Source organism: Macaca mulatta, chromosome 10 (genome assembly GCF_049350105.2).
Source record: "Macaca mulatta isolate MMU2019108-1 chromosome 10, T2T-MMU8v2.0, whole genome shotgun sequence".
In the NCBI taxonomy this organism is placed as follows: Eukaryota; Metazoa; Chordata; class Mammalia; order Primates; family Cercopithecidae; genus Macaca; species Macaca mulatta.
This window is the reverse complement of record NC_133415.1, coordinates 14447704-14465152: the sequence shown is the minus strand read 5'-3', so window position 1 is coordinate 14465152 and position 17449 is coordinate 14447704. Positions and strand designations below refer to the sequence as shown.

Below are 17449 nucleotides of genomic sequence, written 5' to 3'. Positions count from 1 at the left end.
TGTTACAAATGGGAAAACCGAGGCTCGGGGAGGGGAAGCGCTCGCACTACACAACCATCTCCAGCCTCCTCTCTCCTATCCCCTCTAGACTAGCCGTCCTGTCTCCCAGATACCCAGGCCCAAGGTCCTACCCCCACTTGTCTAAGAATGTTGTGTGTGACTTTTAACCCCCTAATCAGCCATTCCCCTTTCCAGCCCTCCCTCCCGCCCTCCTTCCCAGGGACTCACGAGGTGATGAGCCTCTTCTCCAGGGGCCCAGCCACGTCATACATGGCCAGTCGGTCCCGGCACTCGGCCAGCGTCCACTCCAGCCGGAGTTTCAGCATGAGGTCTTCGGGGCCCTGCAGGTGCCACAGGCAGCTGGAGGCCAGGTGGTCGGGTCCCTTCAGCCGGAGGACCTGACCCTGGCCCACGTAGCTGTAGCGGTAACAACCTGGAGCGGGAAGAGGGGCAAAGCCCCTGATTCCTGTGACCCAGAAGGAGGGGACCCTGGGGAGCCAGGTTCCTCAAGGTCCTCCCCGAGGCAGGATGGGCCGGGCAGGGGAGCCAGGTGGGGACAGCCAGACACGCTCTACCCGATCCTTCTCTTTCCCTGCCAGTATCCTCATTCACGCATTTGTTCATTGGTTCAGTCATTCACTCATGGAACGGACACCCACTGAGCTTCATGGTTTCTCAGTGCCCAGGTAAAGATACAGTCACTGCCTGGGGACATGGATGACAGCGGAGACAAACAGACACAGAACAGGCAAGAATAGCTCAGGAGGTGATGGTTCCAAACCCAGCCTATAGGCTGGGGGCATCCTGGGGGTCCCCGCGTGAGCAAAGAGGCTGGGGCGAAAAGGCAGCTTTGAGAAAAGTACACACAGGGCACATGTGTCTAGAGGACAAGCTGAAGGCAGGGAGGCCCGGACCAGGCCACTCCCAGGACCGACGCTGCTTTCTCCTGCAGCCATAGGGAGCCACAGAAGGTTGAGCAAGGCTAGACATGGGCTGGCTTGGACCACACACTCCTCTGGCTGCTGCGAGCAACACTGTGGAGAACAGCGATTCCACACGCAATGAGGAGGCAAGGGGATGAGGGCTTCACTTCTGGTAGAGAGAAGGGACTGCCCCAAGGAGGAGTCTGGGAGGCTGCCTTGAGGGGAGGACGTGAGCTTTGAGCTAATCATGGTGAAGTCGTCAGAATAAAACAGGTGCTTACCAAGCATTTGCTACAGGCCAGAAACCGAGCTGAATGCCTTCCCTCAGTGTCTCACTGAATGCCCACAACAGCTCTATGAGATACGTTCAATGATTGTGCCCATTGCACAGACCTGGGCCAGACACATCTAGGTTTGCCCAGCCACCACCTAATCTTTCCTGGGCCTTGGTTTCCTCATCTGTAGAATGGGACAATAACACCACCCTTGCAGGGTCATCAGCAGGTTGTGACATGACGCACGTTTGAGTGCCCAGCACGGCGCCTTGCACAGTAGGGGCTCAGTAAAGACATTGCCTGTTCCTCAGGTGGGTGTGACGGAAACGGAGCAGGTAGGGCTGGGAAGAAAGGCCTGTGACTTGTCATCCTGCCGCTGGCCCCGCCTGAGGCTCAGACCTAGCCCATCTCACGGCTGCCTCGCTTCACAACTCCTTCACCATTACACCCTACACCCCTACCCCACACACCAGTGAGCCTCTGCTCTTCCATCTAATCCATAAGCTCTGATGCACTGCTAGAACTTACAAAGCAGTACCACCTGCATCATTCATTCATTCATTCATTCATTCAAAACAGTGACTGTGCACCTACTGTGTGTTCCATCTAGGCACCAGGGTCTGGCAGTGAACATATTCTCTCCCATGGAGCATCCAGTATCTCATTTAAACCTCACTAGAAGCCTGGTGTTCTTCCAGGAGCCAGTGGGGATTTAGGAATGAACCTGGGATGTGGGAGGCAGCCTGGTGACATGAAATTATAAAACCTGAGTTTTCAGTCTATTTTCTCTGCTTTAAATCGTCTTATTTGGAAGGCCACCGACAAGCAAAGGTCCCCCTGTCAGCTTGGACAGACTGAGGGCAGCTCCCTAGGCTAGCCATCTGCTGGGCCCCCGGGGGAGGGGGGAGGGGGAGAAAACTGGAGAGAAGGAAGGAGGGGCACTACCCTCCCCACCTAGCACCAACACTCATCAGCTGTGTGATGATGTCATTCTTGGTCAGGCAGCAGTGGACCAGATTCGGTGTCCAGGCTGCAGTGAGCCAGTCTCTGTCCCCAGGCATCGTCTGATTAAGTCCCCCGGAGGCTCTCAGGAATAATAACTCTGACTTACTATTGATTGTAGATTATCAACCTCGGACTCTGTAGAGGTAGATGTTCACTACCTCTGGGTAGTTAACTGAGTCTGGGCCAGTGGCTTAGCCATTCCAAGTTCTGTCAAATGGATGTGATAATAATCCCTGTCCTATGACCTCCTCCGGGCAGTGCTGAGGACCAGGAAGGGAATGAAGGTGAATACACTTTGCTCTGATGCTGCCGCCTGTGGCTCAGCTCCTTCTCCCTGACCCCTGGCTGTGCTGACTGCAGTGGGGAGCCGAGCTCCCCAGGGAGAGACCAACAGTATCTGCCTAGGGAAGGGACAGAGCCTCCACCAGCAGCTGGGGAAAGATGCCTGGCTCTTCCTAGGGTTTTGTGTTCTTTAAATCTTGCTCTAAGCAGATTCTTTGTTCTTGCCACTTTAATAATTACTCTTTTTTTTTTTTTTTAGGTGAATTCAGTGGAGAGGTGTGTGCTAACCTCTTGTTAATCAGAAGTACCGTCAGGGAGCCTGGCACCTCTCGGGGCTGGGAGGAAGTAACTGAACATGCCTTGGGTGTTGCTCTCCCTTGGCCTTTGCCCCTGCCATTCTCTCTGCCCAGGGAACCCTTTCTCCTTCTCACCCTGACAAATCCCTGCCTACCCCCACGCCTGAATTTCTTTTTCTTTTAAAAATTATTTTATTTTATTGTTGAGACAGCCTGTCACCCAGGCTGGAGTGCAGTGTTGTGATCACAACAGCTCATTGCAGCCTCAACCTCCTGAGCTCGGGTGATCCTCCCACCTTAGCCTCCCCTCCTCCACCCCCGAGTAGCTAGGACTGCAGGTGCACACCACCATGCCCGGCTAATTTTTTTTTTTTTTTTAAATGGAGTTTGCTCTTGTCGCCCAGGCTGGAATGCAATGGTGTAATCTCAGCTCACTGCAACCTACACTTCCTGGGTTCAAGAAATTCTCCTGCCTCAGCCTCCCAAGTACCTGGGATTACAGGCATGGGCCACCACGCCCCACTAATTTTGTATTTTTAGTAGAGACGGGATTTTGTCATGTTGGCCAGGCTGGCCTCGAACTCTTGACCTCAGGTGATTTGCTCAACTCGGCCTCCCAAAGTGCCGGGATTACAGGCGTGTGCCACCACGCCCAGCCCATGCCCAAATCTGATGCCCCCTCCATGAAGTCTTCCAGGATCCCCCAGTCAGGAGCACCCCTTCCTCCTGTAGATCTGGGACTCTGTGTGAGGCTCTTGATTTACCCCTCCTCTGCTTTGGAACAAACAATTCCCTCTCTCCACTGCCTCTGGGCCCTCTATTTTCACACTGGCACTTGATGTTATGAGAGTCTGTTTATGTGCTCTGTCTCCCTCATGGGGCTTGAAGCTCCTCCGAGGGCAGGGGTGAGGACACGGTCGTCCTGGTGTCCTCAGCACAGGAATGGGGCCTGGCATAAAGGAAGTGCTCAGAAAGTCCACTTCAAGGGTTTAAGTTGTTACCGCTGCTCCCTGAGACTCTGCCCTGGACGCACACTGAACCAGTCTCCTCATTCATGCTTTCATTCATTTGTTAAATCATTCACTCATGAAACGAACACCCACTGAGCACAGATAATTACAGAACAACTGTAGACAGACAGATATCAAGAGAGGGATGATAGACAGATAGAAAGATAGATAGATAGATAGATAGATAGATAGATAGATAGATAGATAGATAGACAGACAGACAGATCAGTTTCTTGCATTCTTTACCATTCCGCTGGTTCCCCTGTTAATCAGTTAAATACATATTTGACACGTGGTCACTCTATCTTTGTATGAGAATCATGATTTCACCTCTTTGAAAACTGTACTTTGAGCTCATCACCTCCATCCAACAAAGCAAACATTTGACCAGCAGGATGGGAAAAGGGGAAGTTAAGGAAAAGTATAACAAGGATTTAAACTCTGCCTCCCTCCCTGAGAAGGGGTTGAGACGCTCACCCCCACCTTGGCTCTGGGTGACAATGCTAGATACTGTAGGAGGAATCTGAGAATTTAGGGGCCGTACAGTCCAGCAGCCCAGTTGGTGCACTGCACAACTCACACAAACTACAACTTGGACAGCACTTCCTGCCTTGTGCAGCGCGGTGACTCTGCTGGTCAGCTGAAAGATTGTGGGTCCACTTGGAGAAATGCAAGGTGACTCTAGCAATATGGCACCAGGTAGGGAGGGAGGGCTGATGAGCCTGACTGGGAAGGAAAGGAAAAGGTGGAAGGAGTGTTTTTGAATGCAATGGCACCGCTACCTCCAAAAGACCTGACACACCGTGAATTGGCGAGGTGATTTTCTACCATCAGTGGAAAAATGGCTTGTGGGCAGGTTGAAGTCAATGATAGAGAAGGAGAGTCACGTTTGTGGACCACTAAATCTGACTCATTCTCACACCCACACAGGAACACATGCACACTTGTCTACAAGACACACACAAAATACATGCGTGCACAAAGCCACCTCCTCTCCCCCTACAGTTTCCAAGACTTGCTGGGGACACATCACTGAGTCCACCATGGCATCCCCTGGGTGACTCTGGGCCAGGGCTCTCTGCACCCACGACAGAGGCCATGTGTCCCCCTGACACACAACAAAGTCAATACAAACACCAACTCAAAAGGAAAGTGGGGAGGGGAAAAAAGTAGCGTACCCAGCGTGGAATTCAGTGCAGCTATGTCTTTCACACTGGCTTCTGATAAAAGGAAATGAACAAACAAATAAACAAGGACAAAATAAATAAAAGAAAATACAATGAAAATAAAATTAGAGGAGACTCTTGGAGCCAGCCTTGTCTGAGATTGACCCTAAGCACCCCTACCCCACCTTTCCTTCCTGGCTCCTTGAATGCAATGGCTCTGCTACCTCACCTGGGGGCCCTCCTGGGGGGCCCACCCTGAGGGCACCCCAGCCCTGGCAGGCAGCCTCCCCAGGCCACACCACAGCTTGTTTCTCCCAACCTCACGAGGCCAACCCCACGTTTCCACTCCCAGTACCGACCTAGGATCACTAGGCCCTCGGGGTCCACTTCGTACTCGGCCCTGTAGGGGACGGCCGCCGAGCTGTTGACTGTGGACAGCAGCTCCTCCACCAGCAGTGCCTGCACCACCTCGGGGCTCAGCATCAGCCGGCGGTGCTCGGGGATTTGGAGAATGAACCAGAAGAAGCAGGTGAGCGGTCCCTCCCTAAGGCAGGCAGAAATGAGAGGGGCCAGGGAAGGATTCTGAGGTCTGGCCCCTGCCCCGCCCCTGCTCATGCACATTGAGCACTTTCCACACCCCAGCCATTGCTGTCCGTCTTCACACAGAAGCCTCCTAGCAACCTCTGAAGGAGGCGCTCTCATCATCCTTATTTTATGAATGAGAAAACTGAGGCACGAGAGTTGAACTTGTGCCTCATAGACTATGCTTCAAGGCAAGCAGCAGAACCAGATGCGAACAGGGCAGCCAGGCCCTGGAGCCAATGCTCGTAACCCCATCGCCCTCCAACATGGCCTCGCCTGATGGTGTCAAGCCCTTGATCACCCATCACAGTCATTGCCTGGTGCAAACCTATCACACCCATGTTTCCATTCTACAGATGAGCCCAGTGAAGGGAGGGTGACATGCAGGAAGCCAAGTTCCCTCTCCGTGCCTTAGTTTTCCCATTTGAAACATGAAGGCATTGCATCAGAAGCCTACAGAGTCCCCTCCCACTCTTTGTATCTCAGCTTCTTGCAGGAGCTTGTCAGGGGCAAGGACAACTCACCCAAAGGAATAGACGGAGCTGGAGTTGTAATAAGTTCCCAGGCGGGTGCTGGCGATGAGCTCCTTGAGCTGTAAGAAGGGAAGACAGGAGCTCCTGGGACCCTCTGCAAGGAGGGCCACTTCCTACTTCAGGGTGCCCTTTGCTCCTCCCGGCAGCCCCGCTCCATGCAGGAGCCTCCAAGGTGGACAGGCTTGATCACAGTCACACAGTGCTGAGTGGCCAGGCCGGGGCATGCATGAACCTCCCCATCTTTCCCTTTCCCCTATACCTGACTCTCACCTCCACCCGCACTGCCGATGACCCCTCTGCGCCTTGCCAAAAGTCACTCCTCAACTCTGAAAAACCCCACTCAGCTCCTGGGTCCCCTCCGCACCTCCTCCCGTGGCCTGGGACAAGCCAGCAGCTCTGATGGGTAGCACAGCTGGCTGGATTTTTTGCACATCTCCAACTACAGCGCTGCTGGCAGGATTACAGGCTCTCAAGTATTTGCGCGGCGTGGGAATAGTGTTCGTGTTATCTCAACTTCACTGCAACCCGCAACAAATCTGCAGCCGGGTCCTGTTGTTATCACTCCCACTTCATGGAGGAGGAAACAGGCAGCCTCAGGCTGGGTCCCCCAGAAGCAGACCCTCCATTGACAAGGTGGAGCAAGTGGTTTATTTGGAGGTGATTCCGGGAAACAGTAGTTGGGAGGGAGAGACTGGAAAGTGGGTAACCAACACGGGGCCATGAATGTGCAGTGTAAAGCTGAGAGCTTCTGAGCTTAGCCCAGCAGGGCATCTCTGGGAGACAGCCTGGAACACTCTCTGAACCGTTCCCCCAGCCAGGGCCAAAGAAGCTGTGGTATTGATCCACCCACTCCAGCGCTCATGGCTCAGGGGTGTTCCTGGGAATAACTCCCTGGCACTTCTGGCCTGCCTTGCTGGGCACTGATCCTGCAGCCTGAGAGTGGCAGGCAGTAGACCAGCCTCTGTGCAGTGAACCACCATCCTGTAACGGAGAGGCAGGAGCAGGCCACGTCCTGTAATGGAAGGGCAGGATCGGGCCCTTGACAGTGTCAGCTGCACTGCGGGAGCTTTCCCAAGGTCATGCTCCACCCCTGGTAAGAGGCAGGATCAGGATCTAATCCGAGTGCGATTGACTCAAGCGTCCGCTAACTTTCCCATCACCCTCAACCTCATCTGCTTCCATGGTGCCTGGAGCAGGGCTGTGGTCCCCGTGAGTGCTCCAGATGGGTTGACCAACTGGCTCCATGTGATCAGACCCCACTGCTCTCTTTTCACCCTCACATTCCCTCCCTCTCATCCCCCAAATCCTTTCTTACCATCTTCTGGGCTTTGGCGGTTTCACTGCGGAAGGCACTGGATTCCCGGCGGGTAAGATCCTGGGAGAAGTGGCGATTGAGCACGCGCAGGCTGCCTGAGTACACCTGGCTGACCGTCACCTCCGCCTTGTACCCTGCCCAGGAAGGAACCAGCAGGGTTAATGGAGGAAGCGGATGGGAAAGGCCCCTGTCTCTTCCATGCCTTCTCCTGCCACCCACACCCTCCGCTCAGCCTCAGTGTCTTGGGTCTCCACAGCACCATCATCCTCATCATCATCATCTTTGTTACTGCCATTGTCATCATGGTCATCCAAAGTTTATTGGATGACAAACTGGTTGCACGGTGCCAGGGAGGTGAGAGGCTCCCAGATGGATGGTGTCCTACAGGTTCCCAGGGAGAGGCTGACACAGCGAGCAGTCCAGGACACCAACGACAGGAAGGCCAGGAAATCCACATAGGCCCAGGAGGCCAAGGCTGTGGGTCAGCACCACTAGGCATCCTTCTATTCGTGAGCTCATCCAGGGATCCCACAGGTGTGTACTAAGCACCAACTACATGGGGTACGCTAGTTAACCAAGACAGATGTGTCTCCCCTCATGAAGCTGACGGTGGATAAGAAAGGCGTGGCGCTGGCAAACACAAAGCACGCGGCACCCATCTGTAAGCAGTGCCATCAGGGAGCAGTGCCACTCGGTGCTGTTGAGGGGACATGACGAAGACACTCAGGCTGGGCCAGAGTGGAGTGACCCTCCAGCTGGTATGTAGGGATGGGGAAACCGTAAATTGGTAAGAGAAGAGGAAGAGAAGTACCTTCAAACAGAGGGAGCAGCATGGGGCACAGGACTGGTGGCACGGGGACCATGGTGAGGACCCGGGCTGGAAGCCTGTTTGACTGGAGCAATCAGGGATGGGGAGGGGTGGCAAGGAGCTGGGGCCTCCGCAGGGCAGGGCCCACTGGGTCTTTACCCGAAGAACAAGAGAAACCGTGAAAGGTTTAAAATCAGGAATGATGTCATCATACTTCTGTTTTGCAAAGACTATTTTGGCTGAAGTGAAGAGGGTAGACTCATAGCCCTGGTTTACACCCCTATTTATCCACTCAACAAATACTTCCTGAGAGCCTGCTATGTGTAGGAACTGAGCCAAAGCACTTGGGACTATATGAGCAAAACAACGAACAGAACAATCAAGAAAAAACTGCCCTTAATAGCTTGCAGACTAGCAAGGAATCAGACAGTAAACCACACATAGCGTATAACAGGTTAGAGGTGATCAGTGCGGTGGAAACCAGGGCGTGGGGCGGGCTGCAGTATGGAGGTCAGGGAAGAAGGTGATGTACATCTGTGGAAAGAGTATCACAGGCAGGGGCAAGTGCAAAGGCCTGGTGTGGTTCAGGAGCAGCAAAGAGTGAGCAACAGGACAGCAGGAGGGTATGAGATTGGGAAGGGGACAGCAGGAGGGTATGAGATTGGGAAGGGGACAGCAGGAGGGTATGAGATTGGGAAGGGGACAGCAGGAGGGTATGAGATTGGGAAGGGGAGAGGCCGGGTAGGGCTTGTCAGGCCTGGGAGGACTCGGGCTTTCACCCTGGGTAGATGGGAGGAACGGGAGGTATTTTGTTTTGGTTTTGTTTTGTTTGGTTTGGTTTTGAGACGGAGTTTCGCTCTTGTTGCCCAGGCTGGAGTGTAATGGTGCAATGTTGGCTCACCACAACCTCTGCCTCCCGGGTTCAAGTGATTCTCCTGCCTCAGCCTCTCGAGTAGCTGGGATTACAGGCGTGTGCCACCACGCCCTGTTAATTTTGCATTTTTAGTAGAGACAGGGTTTCTCCCTGTTGGTCAGGCTGGTCTCGAACTCCCGACCTCAGGTGATCCATCCACCTCGGCCTCCCAAAGTGCTGGGATTACGGGCGTGAGCCACGTGCCTGGCCCCACATGAGATTTTAAGCAGGGAAATTAGAGGATTTGGTTTGCTTCATCAAATGGTCCCTCTGCTGTTACGTTGAGAAAGGCTCTAAGAAGGCTGGACAGAGGCAGGCAGAGCATCGAGGACACACCTGCAGGGCTCCAGGGCAGAGATGTCCAAGGGGACAGAGCCTGGCCCCGGCTGCGGCAGAGCAGAGGGTGGGAAGTGATTGGCTTCAGCCGTTTTTGATGTATTTTGGAGTCAGAGATGACCAGGTTTGCTGGCAAATTGGGGCTGGGGTGGAAAAGAAAGAGAGGAGTAAGGGGAAGGTGCCAGAAAGAAGTGGTCTTGGACTGGGATGTGGGAGGTGCAGGTCTGGGGGAAATTATGCAGAGACCTCACGGTCTGAACGCCTGGGGTCTGAGATGCTCCTTAGACATATGAGAGGAAGAGCAGGGGCAGCTCTAGAGTCAAGTTCAAGGGAGAGGCCCAGGCTAGAAATGCAAATGTGGGTGTCATCAGGGTATAAAGGGCACTCGAAGCTAAGGGTAGCAGATGAGATCACGAAAGAAGTGGTGGAGAGAGAAAGGAGAGGCCCCCCCCCATCAGCAGGGACACAGAAAAAGCAAAACCCGCTGAGCAAAAAGGACCCAGTGGCGGCCCAAAGTCAAGAGAGCAAAGGGCTTCTGGAGGTGGGAGTGAGCCCCCGGGTCAAGTGCAATGAAGACTGAGAACTGGACATTGGATTTAGCAACCTGGTGAGCTTGACAATGGCCGTTGGAGTTGGGGGGCAGGGGGAACCAGGTTGGAAAGGGCACAGAGAGACTAGGTGTGTGGACTGACAGCTCCTTCAAGGAGCAGAGAAATGGGGGAGGCACCCCAAGGGACACTGATAGACGCTGCTGCTGGGGGAAAGAGGGCACCCTTGCTGGTGCCGGGCCATTGTGTGCGCAGAGGGGGCGGGATCGGGGGCTCCGGAGGAGTGCACGTGATGCAGCTGGGAGGGCAGGTGGGCCGACATGTGTGGGGCTTCTCTTCTAAGCCATTCTGTTTTCTCACTGAAGCAAGAGACAGGGGCAGGCGGGTGCTGGGGGCTTGAGAACATATAAAACTCCTGCCTGGGAGAGCAGGAAAGGAAAAGGACCCAGGAAATACGGTTGGTGGTATTAAGGGCTCTGCTACCATCCTCCTTGAGAAGCCGGCCCCACCCTCTCCTCGGGCCAGGCTGCCCTCCTCGATTGGGGCCTGTGCACCAGTGTCACTGGCCACTTGTGTACCTCCTCTTCGAGACAGGGCGGGGCATGTCTCTGATCCACCTCCTTGCCCAGCACCCAGTCTCAGGAGCACAGCCTGGTCCAGGCGGGAGGAGTCTTTCAAACAGCTCCCGAAGTGCCTCCTCCAACCCTTAATCCCTCTGTGGGGGAGTTGGCTACCCCCAGCCGAGGCTTGGGAGCACTCACCCCTTGGGTCCTCAGCCCCGTGGAGCACCTCTCCTGGGGTGGGGATGATTTACCCCAGGAGCATAATCGGGGGAATTAAACTCCTCTGCAAAGAGAAATAATTGGCAGGTGAGTTCCTGCCCCTCCAGCCCAGTGCCCCATGGTTTACCCTTAAGACTCATTAGCCCGAAACCTGAGGAGGCCCCCACAGCCCTGTGCTATCTGGGGCACTGGCTTCTTGCCGGTGGTGAAATGCACACAGCGTCTACTGCCTGCGTTGCTCAACTCTGGGTAGAATCACTGTAAGTCATTGCAAGCAGGCCCATGTCAGACCTGGGGTTCCCAACAGCGTCACTCCCAGAGGCTGGTTCCAGACACCACCAACCCTGACCCCCTTGGATCTAGGCCTACGTGGATTTCGCTCCACTGCTGCAAGGTTGGTCCCCAGGTTGCTTTCAACAGGCCTGGAATTCCACCAGGAGATTCGGCCAGTAAAAGCACTAGCTAACCTTTGCAGGATGTTTAATGGGATGCCTCTGATCACGCAGGCAGCTGGATTGTCCCTGCCGTGGCCTCCCAGCCCTCAGCTTTCTCTGTCCCAGCACATGCTGTGCTTTAGCGTAAGTGTCAGGTCTGACGCCTTGGCTAAATCACAAGGACAGGGGCTGACCCCGGTACCTGGCACACAGGAGGTGCTTGGCACTGAATAAATGAACGAATGAATGGGTCTTCTACAGTGTACAGTGTATAGGCACAGTCTAGTTTGGTTTCTCCGTTACTTCCCACTGTCAAAGGCAGAAGGAAGAGGATAGACTCCATCAATCTTAGAGAAAGATAATAGATGCTCAAGAGCATTTATTCAATGAATGAATGAATGGAAGCCTGGATGGATGGACCCAGAGCACAGGCCAGTTGCTCCCCAAGCACCAGGACACTGACTGAGGGTTGTGTGCCGGCCATAATTAAGGACATGGGAGAGGCCCCTAAGGCTAGCTGCTCTCCAGCTGCCCGCTCCATCCCCCATTCATGCTGGACCCTGGAGACCCAGAAGGGATAGAGCTGTGGTCCCCACCCTAGAGGAGAATGCAGGCTGGGCTCAAGTGAGCAGAGGCACTAATTGGTACCAGGCACCGTGAGTGCCTCTGGGCCTCCTTCTTCAGGCCTGGGTTGGCTCCAAGCCTCAGGGGCAACCCAGGAGGACTGTAGGCAAGGGAAGGCAATGTTTATGCTCTGGGGAATGCTGGTTCACAAGAACTGACTGCTAGGAGAGCCCATTTTCCCCACCTGGTAGGGAGCCTTGGGGCACTTTGCCCAAGCGGGAAGCAGGCCTGAGCCATAGGACCTGGAGCCAGGCTCTGACAGCGTCTCTAGCTGGCAGGACAGGGAGGGAGACCCAGAGAGGAGAAGTGACTTGCCCAAGATCACACAGCAACATGCTAAGCATGGCTGAGCCTGGAACCCCGTTCTGTCCTGCTGTGCCTGCTACTAAGTCCTCCCCAGGTGCCTCTCCCAGGCAGTCCCACGACATTACCTAGGAAATACCAGAGTAGCACCCCCACTGAAGTCAGCACAACCAGGGTCAGCCACAGGGGCGCCAGGCGGAGGTAGCCCCGGGCTTTTCTCTTGGAGTCCTCACGGGCCTCGAACATCCCCTCTGGCTCCGCTTCCTCGCCATCACCTCCGTCCCCCTGCCCGCCAGCCACCTGGGGGGCCTTGGCCACAGGCATCCTGCCAGAGAAACAGACCGAAGTTGGAATCAGCCTCGCATTTGCAAGGGAGCCTCTGCTGAGCACTGGTGGGGTACAGAAGCAGGACTTCCCTGCCTTTCGGAGTGGAAGAGTAACAACATCAGGCGGCAGTGACCGGAAGTGGGTGCCAAGACAGTTCACAGAGGAGCGAAGTGCATCTCAAGGCAGCTCACCCCAGAGGGCAGGCACCAGAGCTGGACTGGGTGTGGCTCAAGAACCCCACCTTTGCTTCCCGCTGGCTTCCCTGTGGTCAGAGGACAGATGGAGGTCTCAGTGCCTGAACACCCACCTCCCTAGAGGCTGCACCCACAGACAGAACTGAAGTACATGGGGTGTAGACTTCTGTAGGCATCGGACCTTTTGCCCTCATTTCCCTTCCACGCAAGGAATGCTGTTTCTTGCTCCTGGTTCTGGTTCGCAGAGCTTCCCACCACGCCCACACAGCCCATGCACTTAGCCCCTGCCCCAGAATCCCCTGAGCTGGCACTGTGCTGGGCCAGGGACCTGCCTTCCTTCACAGAGTACCGTCTCTCTCACCTTTCTACTCTCAAACTCTCACAGCAGAGGAAGGGAACAAAAACTAATATTCATTTCGTGCCCTCATGAGACATTTCACACTTAATCTTCAGGTCACCCAGGGATGTGGAACCATTGTCCCATGTTTTCTTCCTCAAGCCCACACCACATGGGTACTTCACCTGCATTATCTCACTTAAACCTCCAGTTCTGTACCCATTGAACAGATGAGGAAACTGAGACCCAGAGTGTTCTAGCAATAACGCAGTCTAGGGCTTTTCCTAGCTGCATTTTTCCATTGTGAGTTGAATACCTGGCATTCACTCTCAGATGCATTTTACAGATTAAAAAAAAAAAAACCATGAAGCCCAGAGAGGCTAAGCCACTTGCCCAAGGTCACACAGCAGGAAAGCGGAGGTTGAGTCTGGATGTCTGACTCCCTGCTTTTTCCACTAATCTAAGATGCCTCCCATAAATGAGCTGTTGATTAACAAATCATGATTAAATAGCAACTGAATGTCACCCCTCTCCATGTTCCAGGGTTCCAACTCTATTTTGAGAGGCTTTGAAGCAAATATCCCAATGTATGTGGCCTTTCAGGCAGGTTTCCCGACAGTACAGAGAAAGCCTTTGACCCGCCCACCAGGAGAGCAAGGGCTCCACACTACTGGGAAGCTCATCTTCTCTTACTGTATCCACAAATACTGAGTAGCTTTAAAATGCACCTCAGGGCCGGGCGCGGTGGCTCACGCCTGTAATCCCAACACCTCAGGTGGGTGGATCACCTGAGGTCAGGAGTTCGAGATCAGCCTGGCCAATATGGTGAAACCCTGTCACTATGAAAAATACAAAAATTAGCTGGGCGTGGTGGTGGGCGCCTGTAATCCCAGCTACTCGGGAGGCTGAGGCAGGAGAATCACTTGAACCTGGGCAAGGGAGGTTGCAGTGAGCCAAGATCATGCCATTATACTCCAGCCTGGGTGACAGAGCAAGACTCTGATCAAAAACAAACAAACAAACCGTTAAAAAAAATAAAATGCACCCCAGATGCAGGCGGGGGCTCCCTTTGGGCTGTGTCTTAGGATTTTACAAAGTGGGTTTCCAAAAATGCGGCTCTTTAGTGACGCTCAAAATCCTCCCAGGTGGATATGAAGGGTCCTGGCCCTTCTCCCAGCTTCCCGGCTCCCTCCAGCTCCCCTTGGCATCCTTCCCAGCTAAGGGTCTTTGGTGTCCAGCCACAGTGACTCTGCTGAGCGGTCCCCATCAGATACAAGGAAGGGAGGGACTGCAGGGGACCCTCATTGGGCATGGCACCCCCCTCCACACCCTAAGCTAGGATATTCCCACATGTGGGATGGGCCCTACTGGCTTTTATGGGGCCAAGGCCAGGGAATGGTAAATGATAAATGTCCGGCAATGGGCAATGGGTGGGAGAGCCCTGCCCACTTCCTCAAATGTTCACAGTATCCCTGGTGCCCTACTACCTCTCAGATAATCAGTGTAAAGAGAGGGAAACTGAGGCTCAGAGAAGGTCATGGGTCCATTAGAGGAGCCCCGAAGAGGGGCAGCTCAGGGTGAAGTGCTTCGTGGGCCTCCCCTCCCCTCTCATCCTCCAAGCCAGGCCTCCTTCTCTATGCAGATTTTGCCTCCCTCTCAATACCCCTCGCATCCATCTGGGAGGACTTGAGCAGCACAGAGGGGTTCGTTTTCAGGAAACCCTCTGTAAAAACCCAAGCCATAGTCCAAATGGTGGTAGTAGGAAATTAACTCCCCCAGGCTCATCATAACTTCCCACCCAGGCCGGGCGCGGTGGCTCAAGCCTGTAATCCCAGCACTTTGGGAGGCCGAGGGGCGGATCACCAGGTCAGGAGATCGAGACCATCCTGGCTAACAAGGTGAAACCCCGTCTCTACTAAAAATACAAAAAAAACACTGCGTGTTGTCACTATGTGGCCTGTCCACGAGCCTCCCACGGCTTCCATCCAACTAGAACTGAGTCCCACAAGGCCCAGGGGCTAGGTTTTCTGTCCTCTTTGCTGAATGGGAGTTTGCTGCTTGCTGAGCCTTTCCTTTCTGCTTGCCTCATAGCTCCCTCCTTTACCTCCTCCAAGGTGTCACATGTCACCTTTCCAGAGAGGCCTTCCCTGGGCACTCCCCTGTCTCTCCTGCTTTTTTCTTTATAGCAATGACTGAGGCCTAAATTGCCTGATATGCAAATACGTTGTTTATCTGTCTCCTCCCTGTCTGTAAGCTGCGTGAGAGCAGAGTCTGGTACTCAGCGGACACTCAGTAATTGTTGAACAAATGAATGACAAGGTCCCAGCTCCTTCCTCCCCACGGAACTCCAAGGTGCTGTGTGCATATGTGGCCTGGCCACCTTCTCCTGCCTCCTTTTTTCTCACCCTCTCTTCTCCCCGTCACACCCCGGGGACACTGGACTTCCTTCCCTTGGTAAGAAATTTTAACAATGGGATGGTGGCAAACATTTACGGATTAAGAGCAGCCAGCCAGCACCAAGAGCCCTCCTGGACCTTGAGCCTTGTCAGTGCTTGTTCACGGCCAGGCATCCCCACACTCTTCCTTCTGCCTGGACCCCCACCTCCCAGCCTGGCCAGCTCTTATGCAGCCTCTGTCACCTCCACTCAGACCTCACCTCTTTGCAGCTCTCCCAGAGTGCCCTAGAAGGAGCAGCTGTGCCTCGCGATGTGCGGTTCACCTATGGGCACCCTCTCTGCCCCTCACATTGAGCTCCTGGAAGCGGGGACTGTGCTGCAATTGCCACAGGGGCCTGAAGCAGTCCCGCAGCTCTGAGCACCTGGACCCCACCCTGGCACCTGCTCTTCACTCCCTCCTGCCCTTCTGGCCATTGGCGGGTCTGGAGTCTGCCCGCTGGAGGCTGAGCTCCTTGGGGCGGGGCCGCCACTCCCCGGCAATGCAGATCTGTATTCAACCACTGCGTGTGAACTCCTACCATGTGCCAGCCCTGCGCTGGGCGGCGCTGCGAACTCCACTGCAGCCTCCAACAGCCTGGGGTGTGTGCTTTGCTAACTCTGTTTAATGGCTGGGGAAACTGAGGTAGAGAGCAGTAACATGACTTACCCGAGGTCCCTTAGCCAGGGCAGAGCAGAGCAGAGCGGGGACTCTGGGCTAGGGTTGTAGGTGCATCTTTCAGTGAAGTCATTAGGCCCTAGAGACCTGCGAGTGTGGGAGACTGGGCGGGGCTCCCTTCCACACATATAAACACATTCACAGACCCACAGATGTACACAGGTGGAGACACGCGAGGGATATTCATGACACAAAAATTCACAGATGCATGCCCTTCCCCCACACACACGAACACACACACGAACACACACACACACACACACGCCAACTCTGAGCCTTCGAGCCCAGGGTCCCGTGCTTAAGTCAGTACACAGGTGCAATGTGGGGCTCTGGGCCTGTCTCCTACACCAGAAGGCCCAGGTGGGGTACCGGGTATGGAGGGGGCAGCACGTCCAGTCCTGCGAGGCAGGCGTAGGGTGGCCTCTGCCTTCCTCCTGTCCCTGCCGCCTGAATCCCAGGCCACCAACCACCCAGCACTGATGCTGTGCCTGTCCACACACCTGGTGTCACCCTGCATGGTCCCTCCCCTCCCCAGCTCTGTGGGCCCCTCACCTTCTGCTCACTGATCACCCTCTGGCCGATGAGGCCCTGCAGGCCTGGCCTTGGAGCAGGGTAGGTGACTCAGGCCCCAGGGAGCCAGGCCCAGCTCTTAGGGTGGACACTGTCACTAAGTCATTTATAGATCCTGGTCCCCTGTTCTGGAGGCCCCCGCTTACCTTTGGGAGTGGCGGATAGGTGCTGGGCCTGCACGCAGGCCTCAGAAGCCTTTGTTTGTCCAGGCCAAGGCCTCCCTACCCCCACCGTGCCAGCCCGGCCTGGATCAATGGCCTAGAGCCATGGCCAGGGTGTCTGGCCCTTGTCCCCTGTGGCCTGTGGCCCCAGGCTCCATGGGGCTCCTCCTGCTGGGCCCAGGACGGCACTGTGACTGAGGACAGGTAAACAGGCAGGAGGCAGGAGAAGGCAGGGCCGGCCTGTCCCATCCCCCCGCCCATGGGCACCCCAGAGGCTGGCAGGCAGGTGCGGGAGATCTGAGCTCTCCCCCGAGGCCTGTTGCCTGGTGACATGCCTGCCTGGTTACAGCCCCTGGTCCCCAAGAGCATGAGGTGGGGGGGGGGTCAAGGACTGGGGACTATGCAGAGCCCAGTGCAGGTGAGTGCAGGGGCTCACACAGGTAAGGCCAGGTGCTTACCTGGACGGGAGAAACTAAAGGAGCTACAGGCCTGAGAGAGAGTAAAGGAGGCTGGGCCCATGTACTCTGGGGACTGGAGAGGAGAAAGGAGAGGCAGGGGTGGGGTTTGATGCTATTTTCTGTTTATTTGAATTCCTACCTTGTTCCTTTTTTTCT

At 54.9% G+C, this 17449-nt stretch overlaps 1 protein-coding gene across 6 annotated transcripts in view; it reads right to left on the bottom strand.

Moving 5' to 3' along the window:
- The window catches only part of TMPRSS6 (transmembrane serine protease 6), a 39450-nt gene extending 22345 nt beyond the window's left edge, over nucleotides 1-17105 (bottom strand). Inside the window, exons 1-8 of one of the 6 annotated variants that reach the window (XM_077949802.1) lie at nucleotides 16657-16831; nucleotides 16096-16143; nucleotides 12264-12460; nucleotides 7388-7521; nucleotides 6064-6131; nucleotides 5317-5501; nucleotides 4970-5011; nucleotides 229-433 (exon numbers count right to left, since the gene is read on the bottom strand). In XM_077949802.1, the coding sequence (XP_077805928.1) occupies nucleotides 229-433; nucleotides 4970-5011; nucleotides 5317-5501; nucleotides 6064-6131; nucleotides 7388-7521; nucleotides 12264-12459 (830 nt within the window). In that variant the 5' untranslated portion in view covers nucleotide 12460; nucleotides 16096-16143; nucleotides 16657-16831. Of the gene's footprint in view, nucleotides 1-228; nucleotides 467-4969; nucleotides 5012-5295; nucleotides 5502-6063; nucleotides 6132-7387; nucleotides 7522-12263; nucleotides 12461-12555; nucleotides 12725-16095; nucleotides 16144-16656 lie in introns of those variants that run through there. The other 5 variants (XM_077949800.1, XM_077949803.1, XM_015150283.3 and 2 more) reach the window with 5 other exon arrangements.
- Nucleotides 17106-17449: the final 344 nt, after the last annotated feature.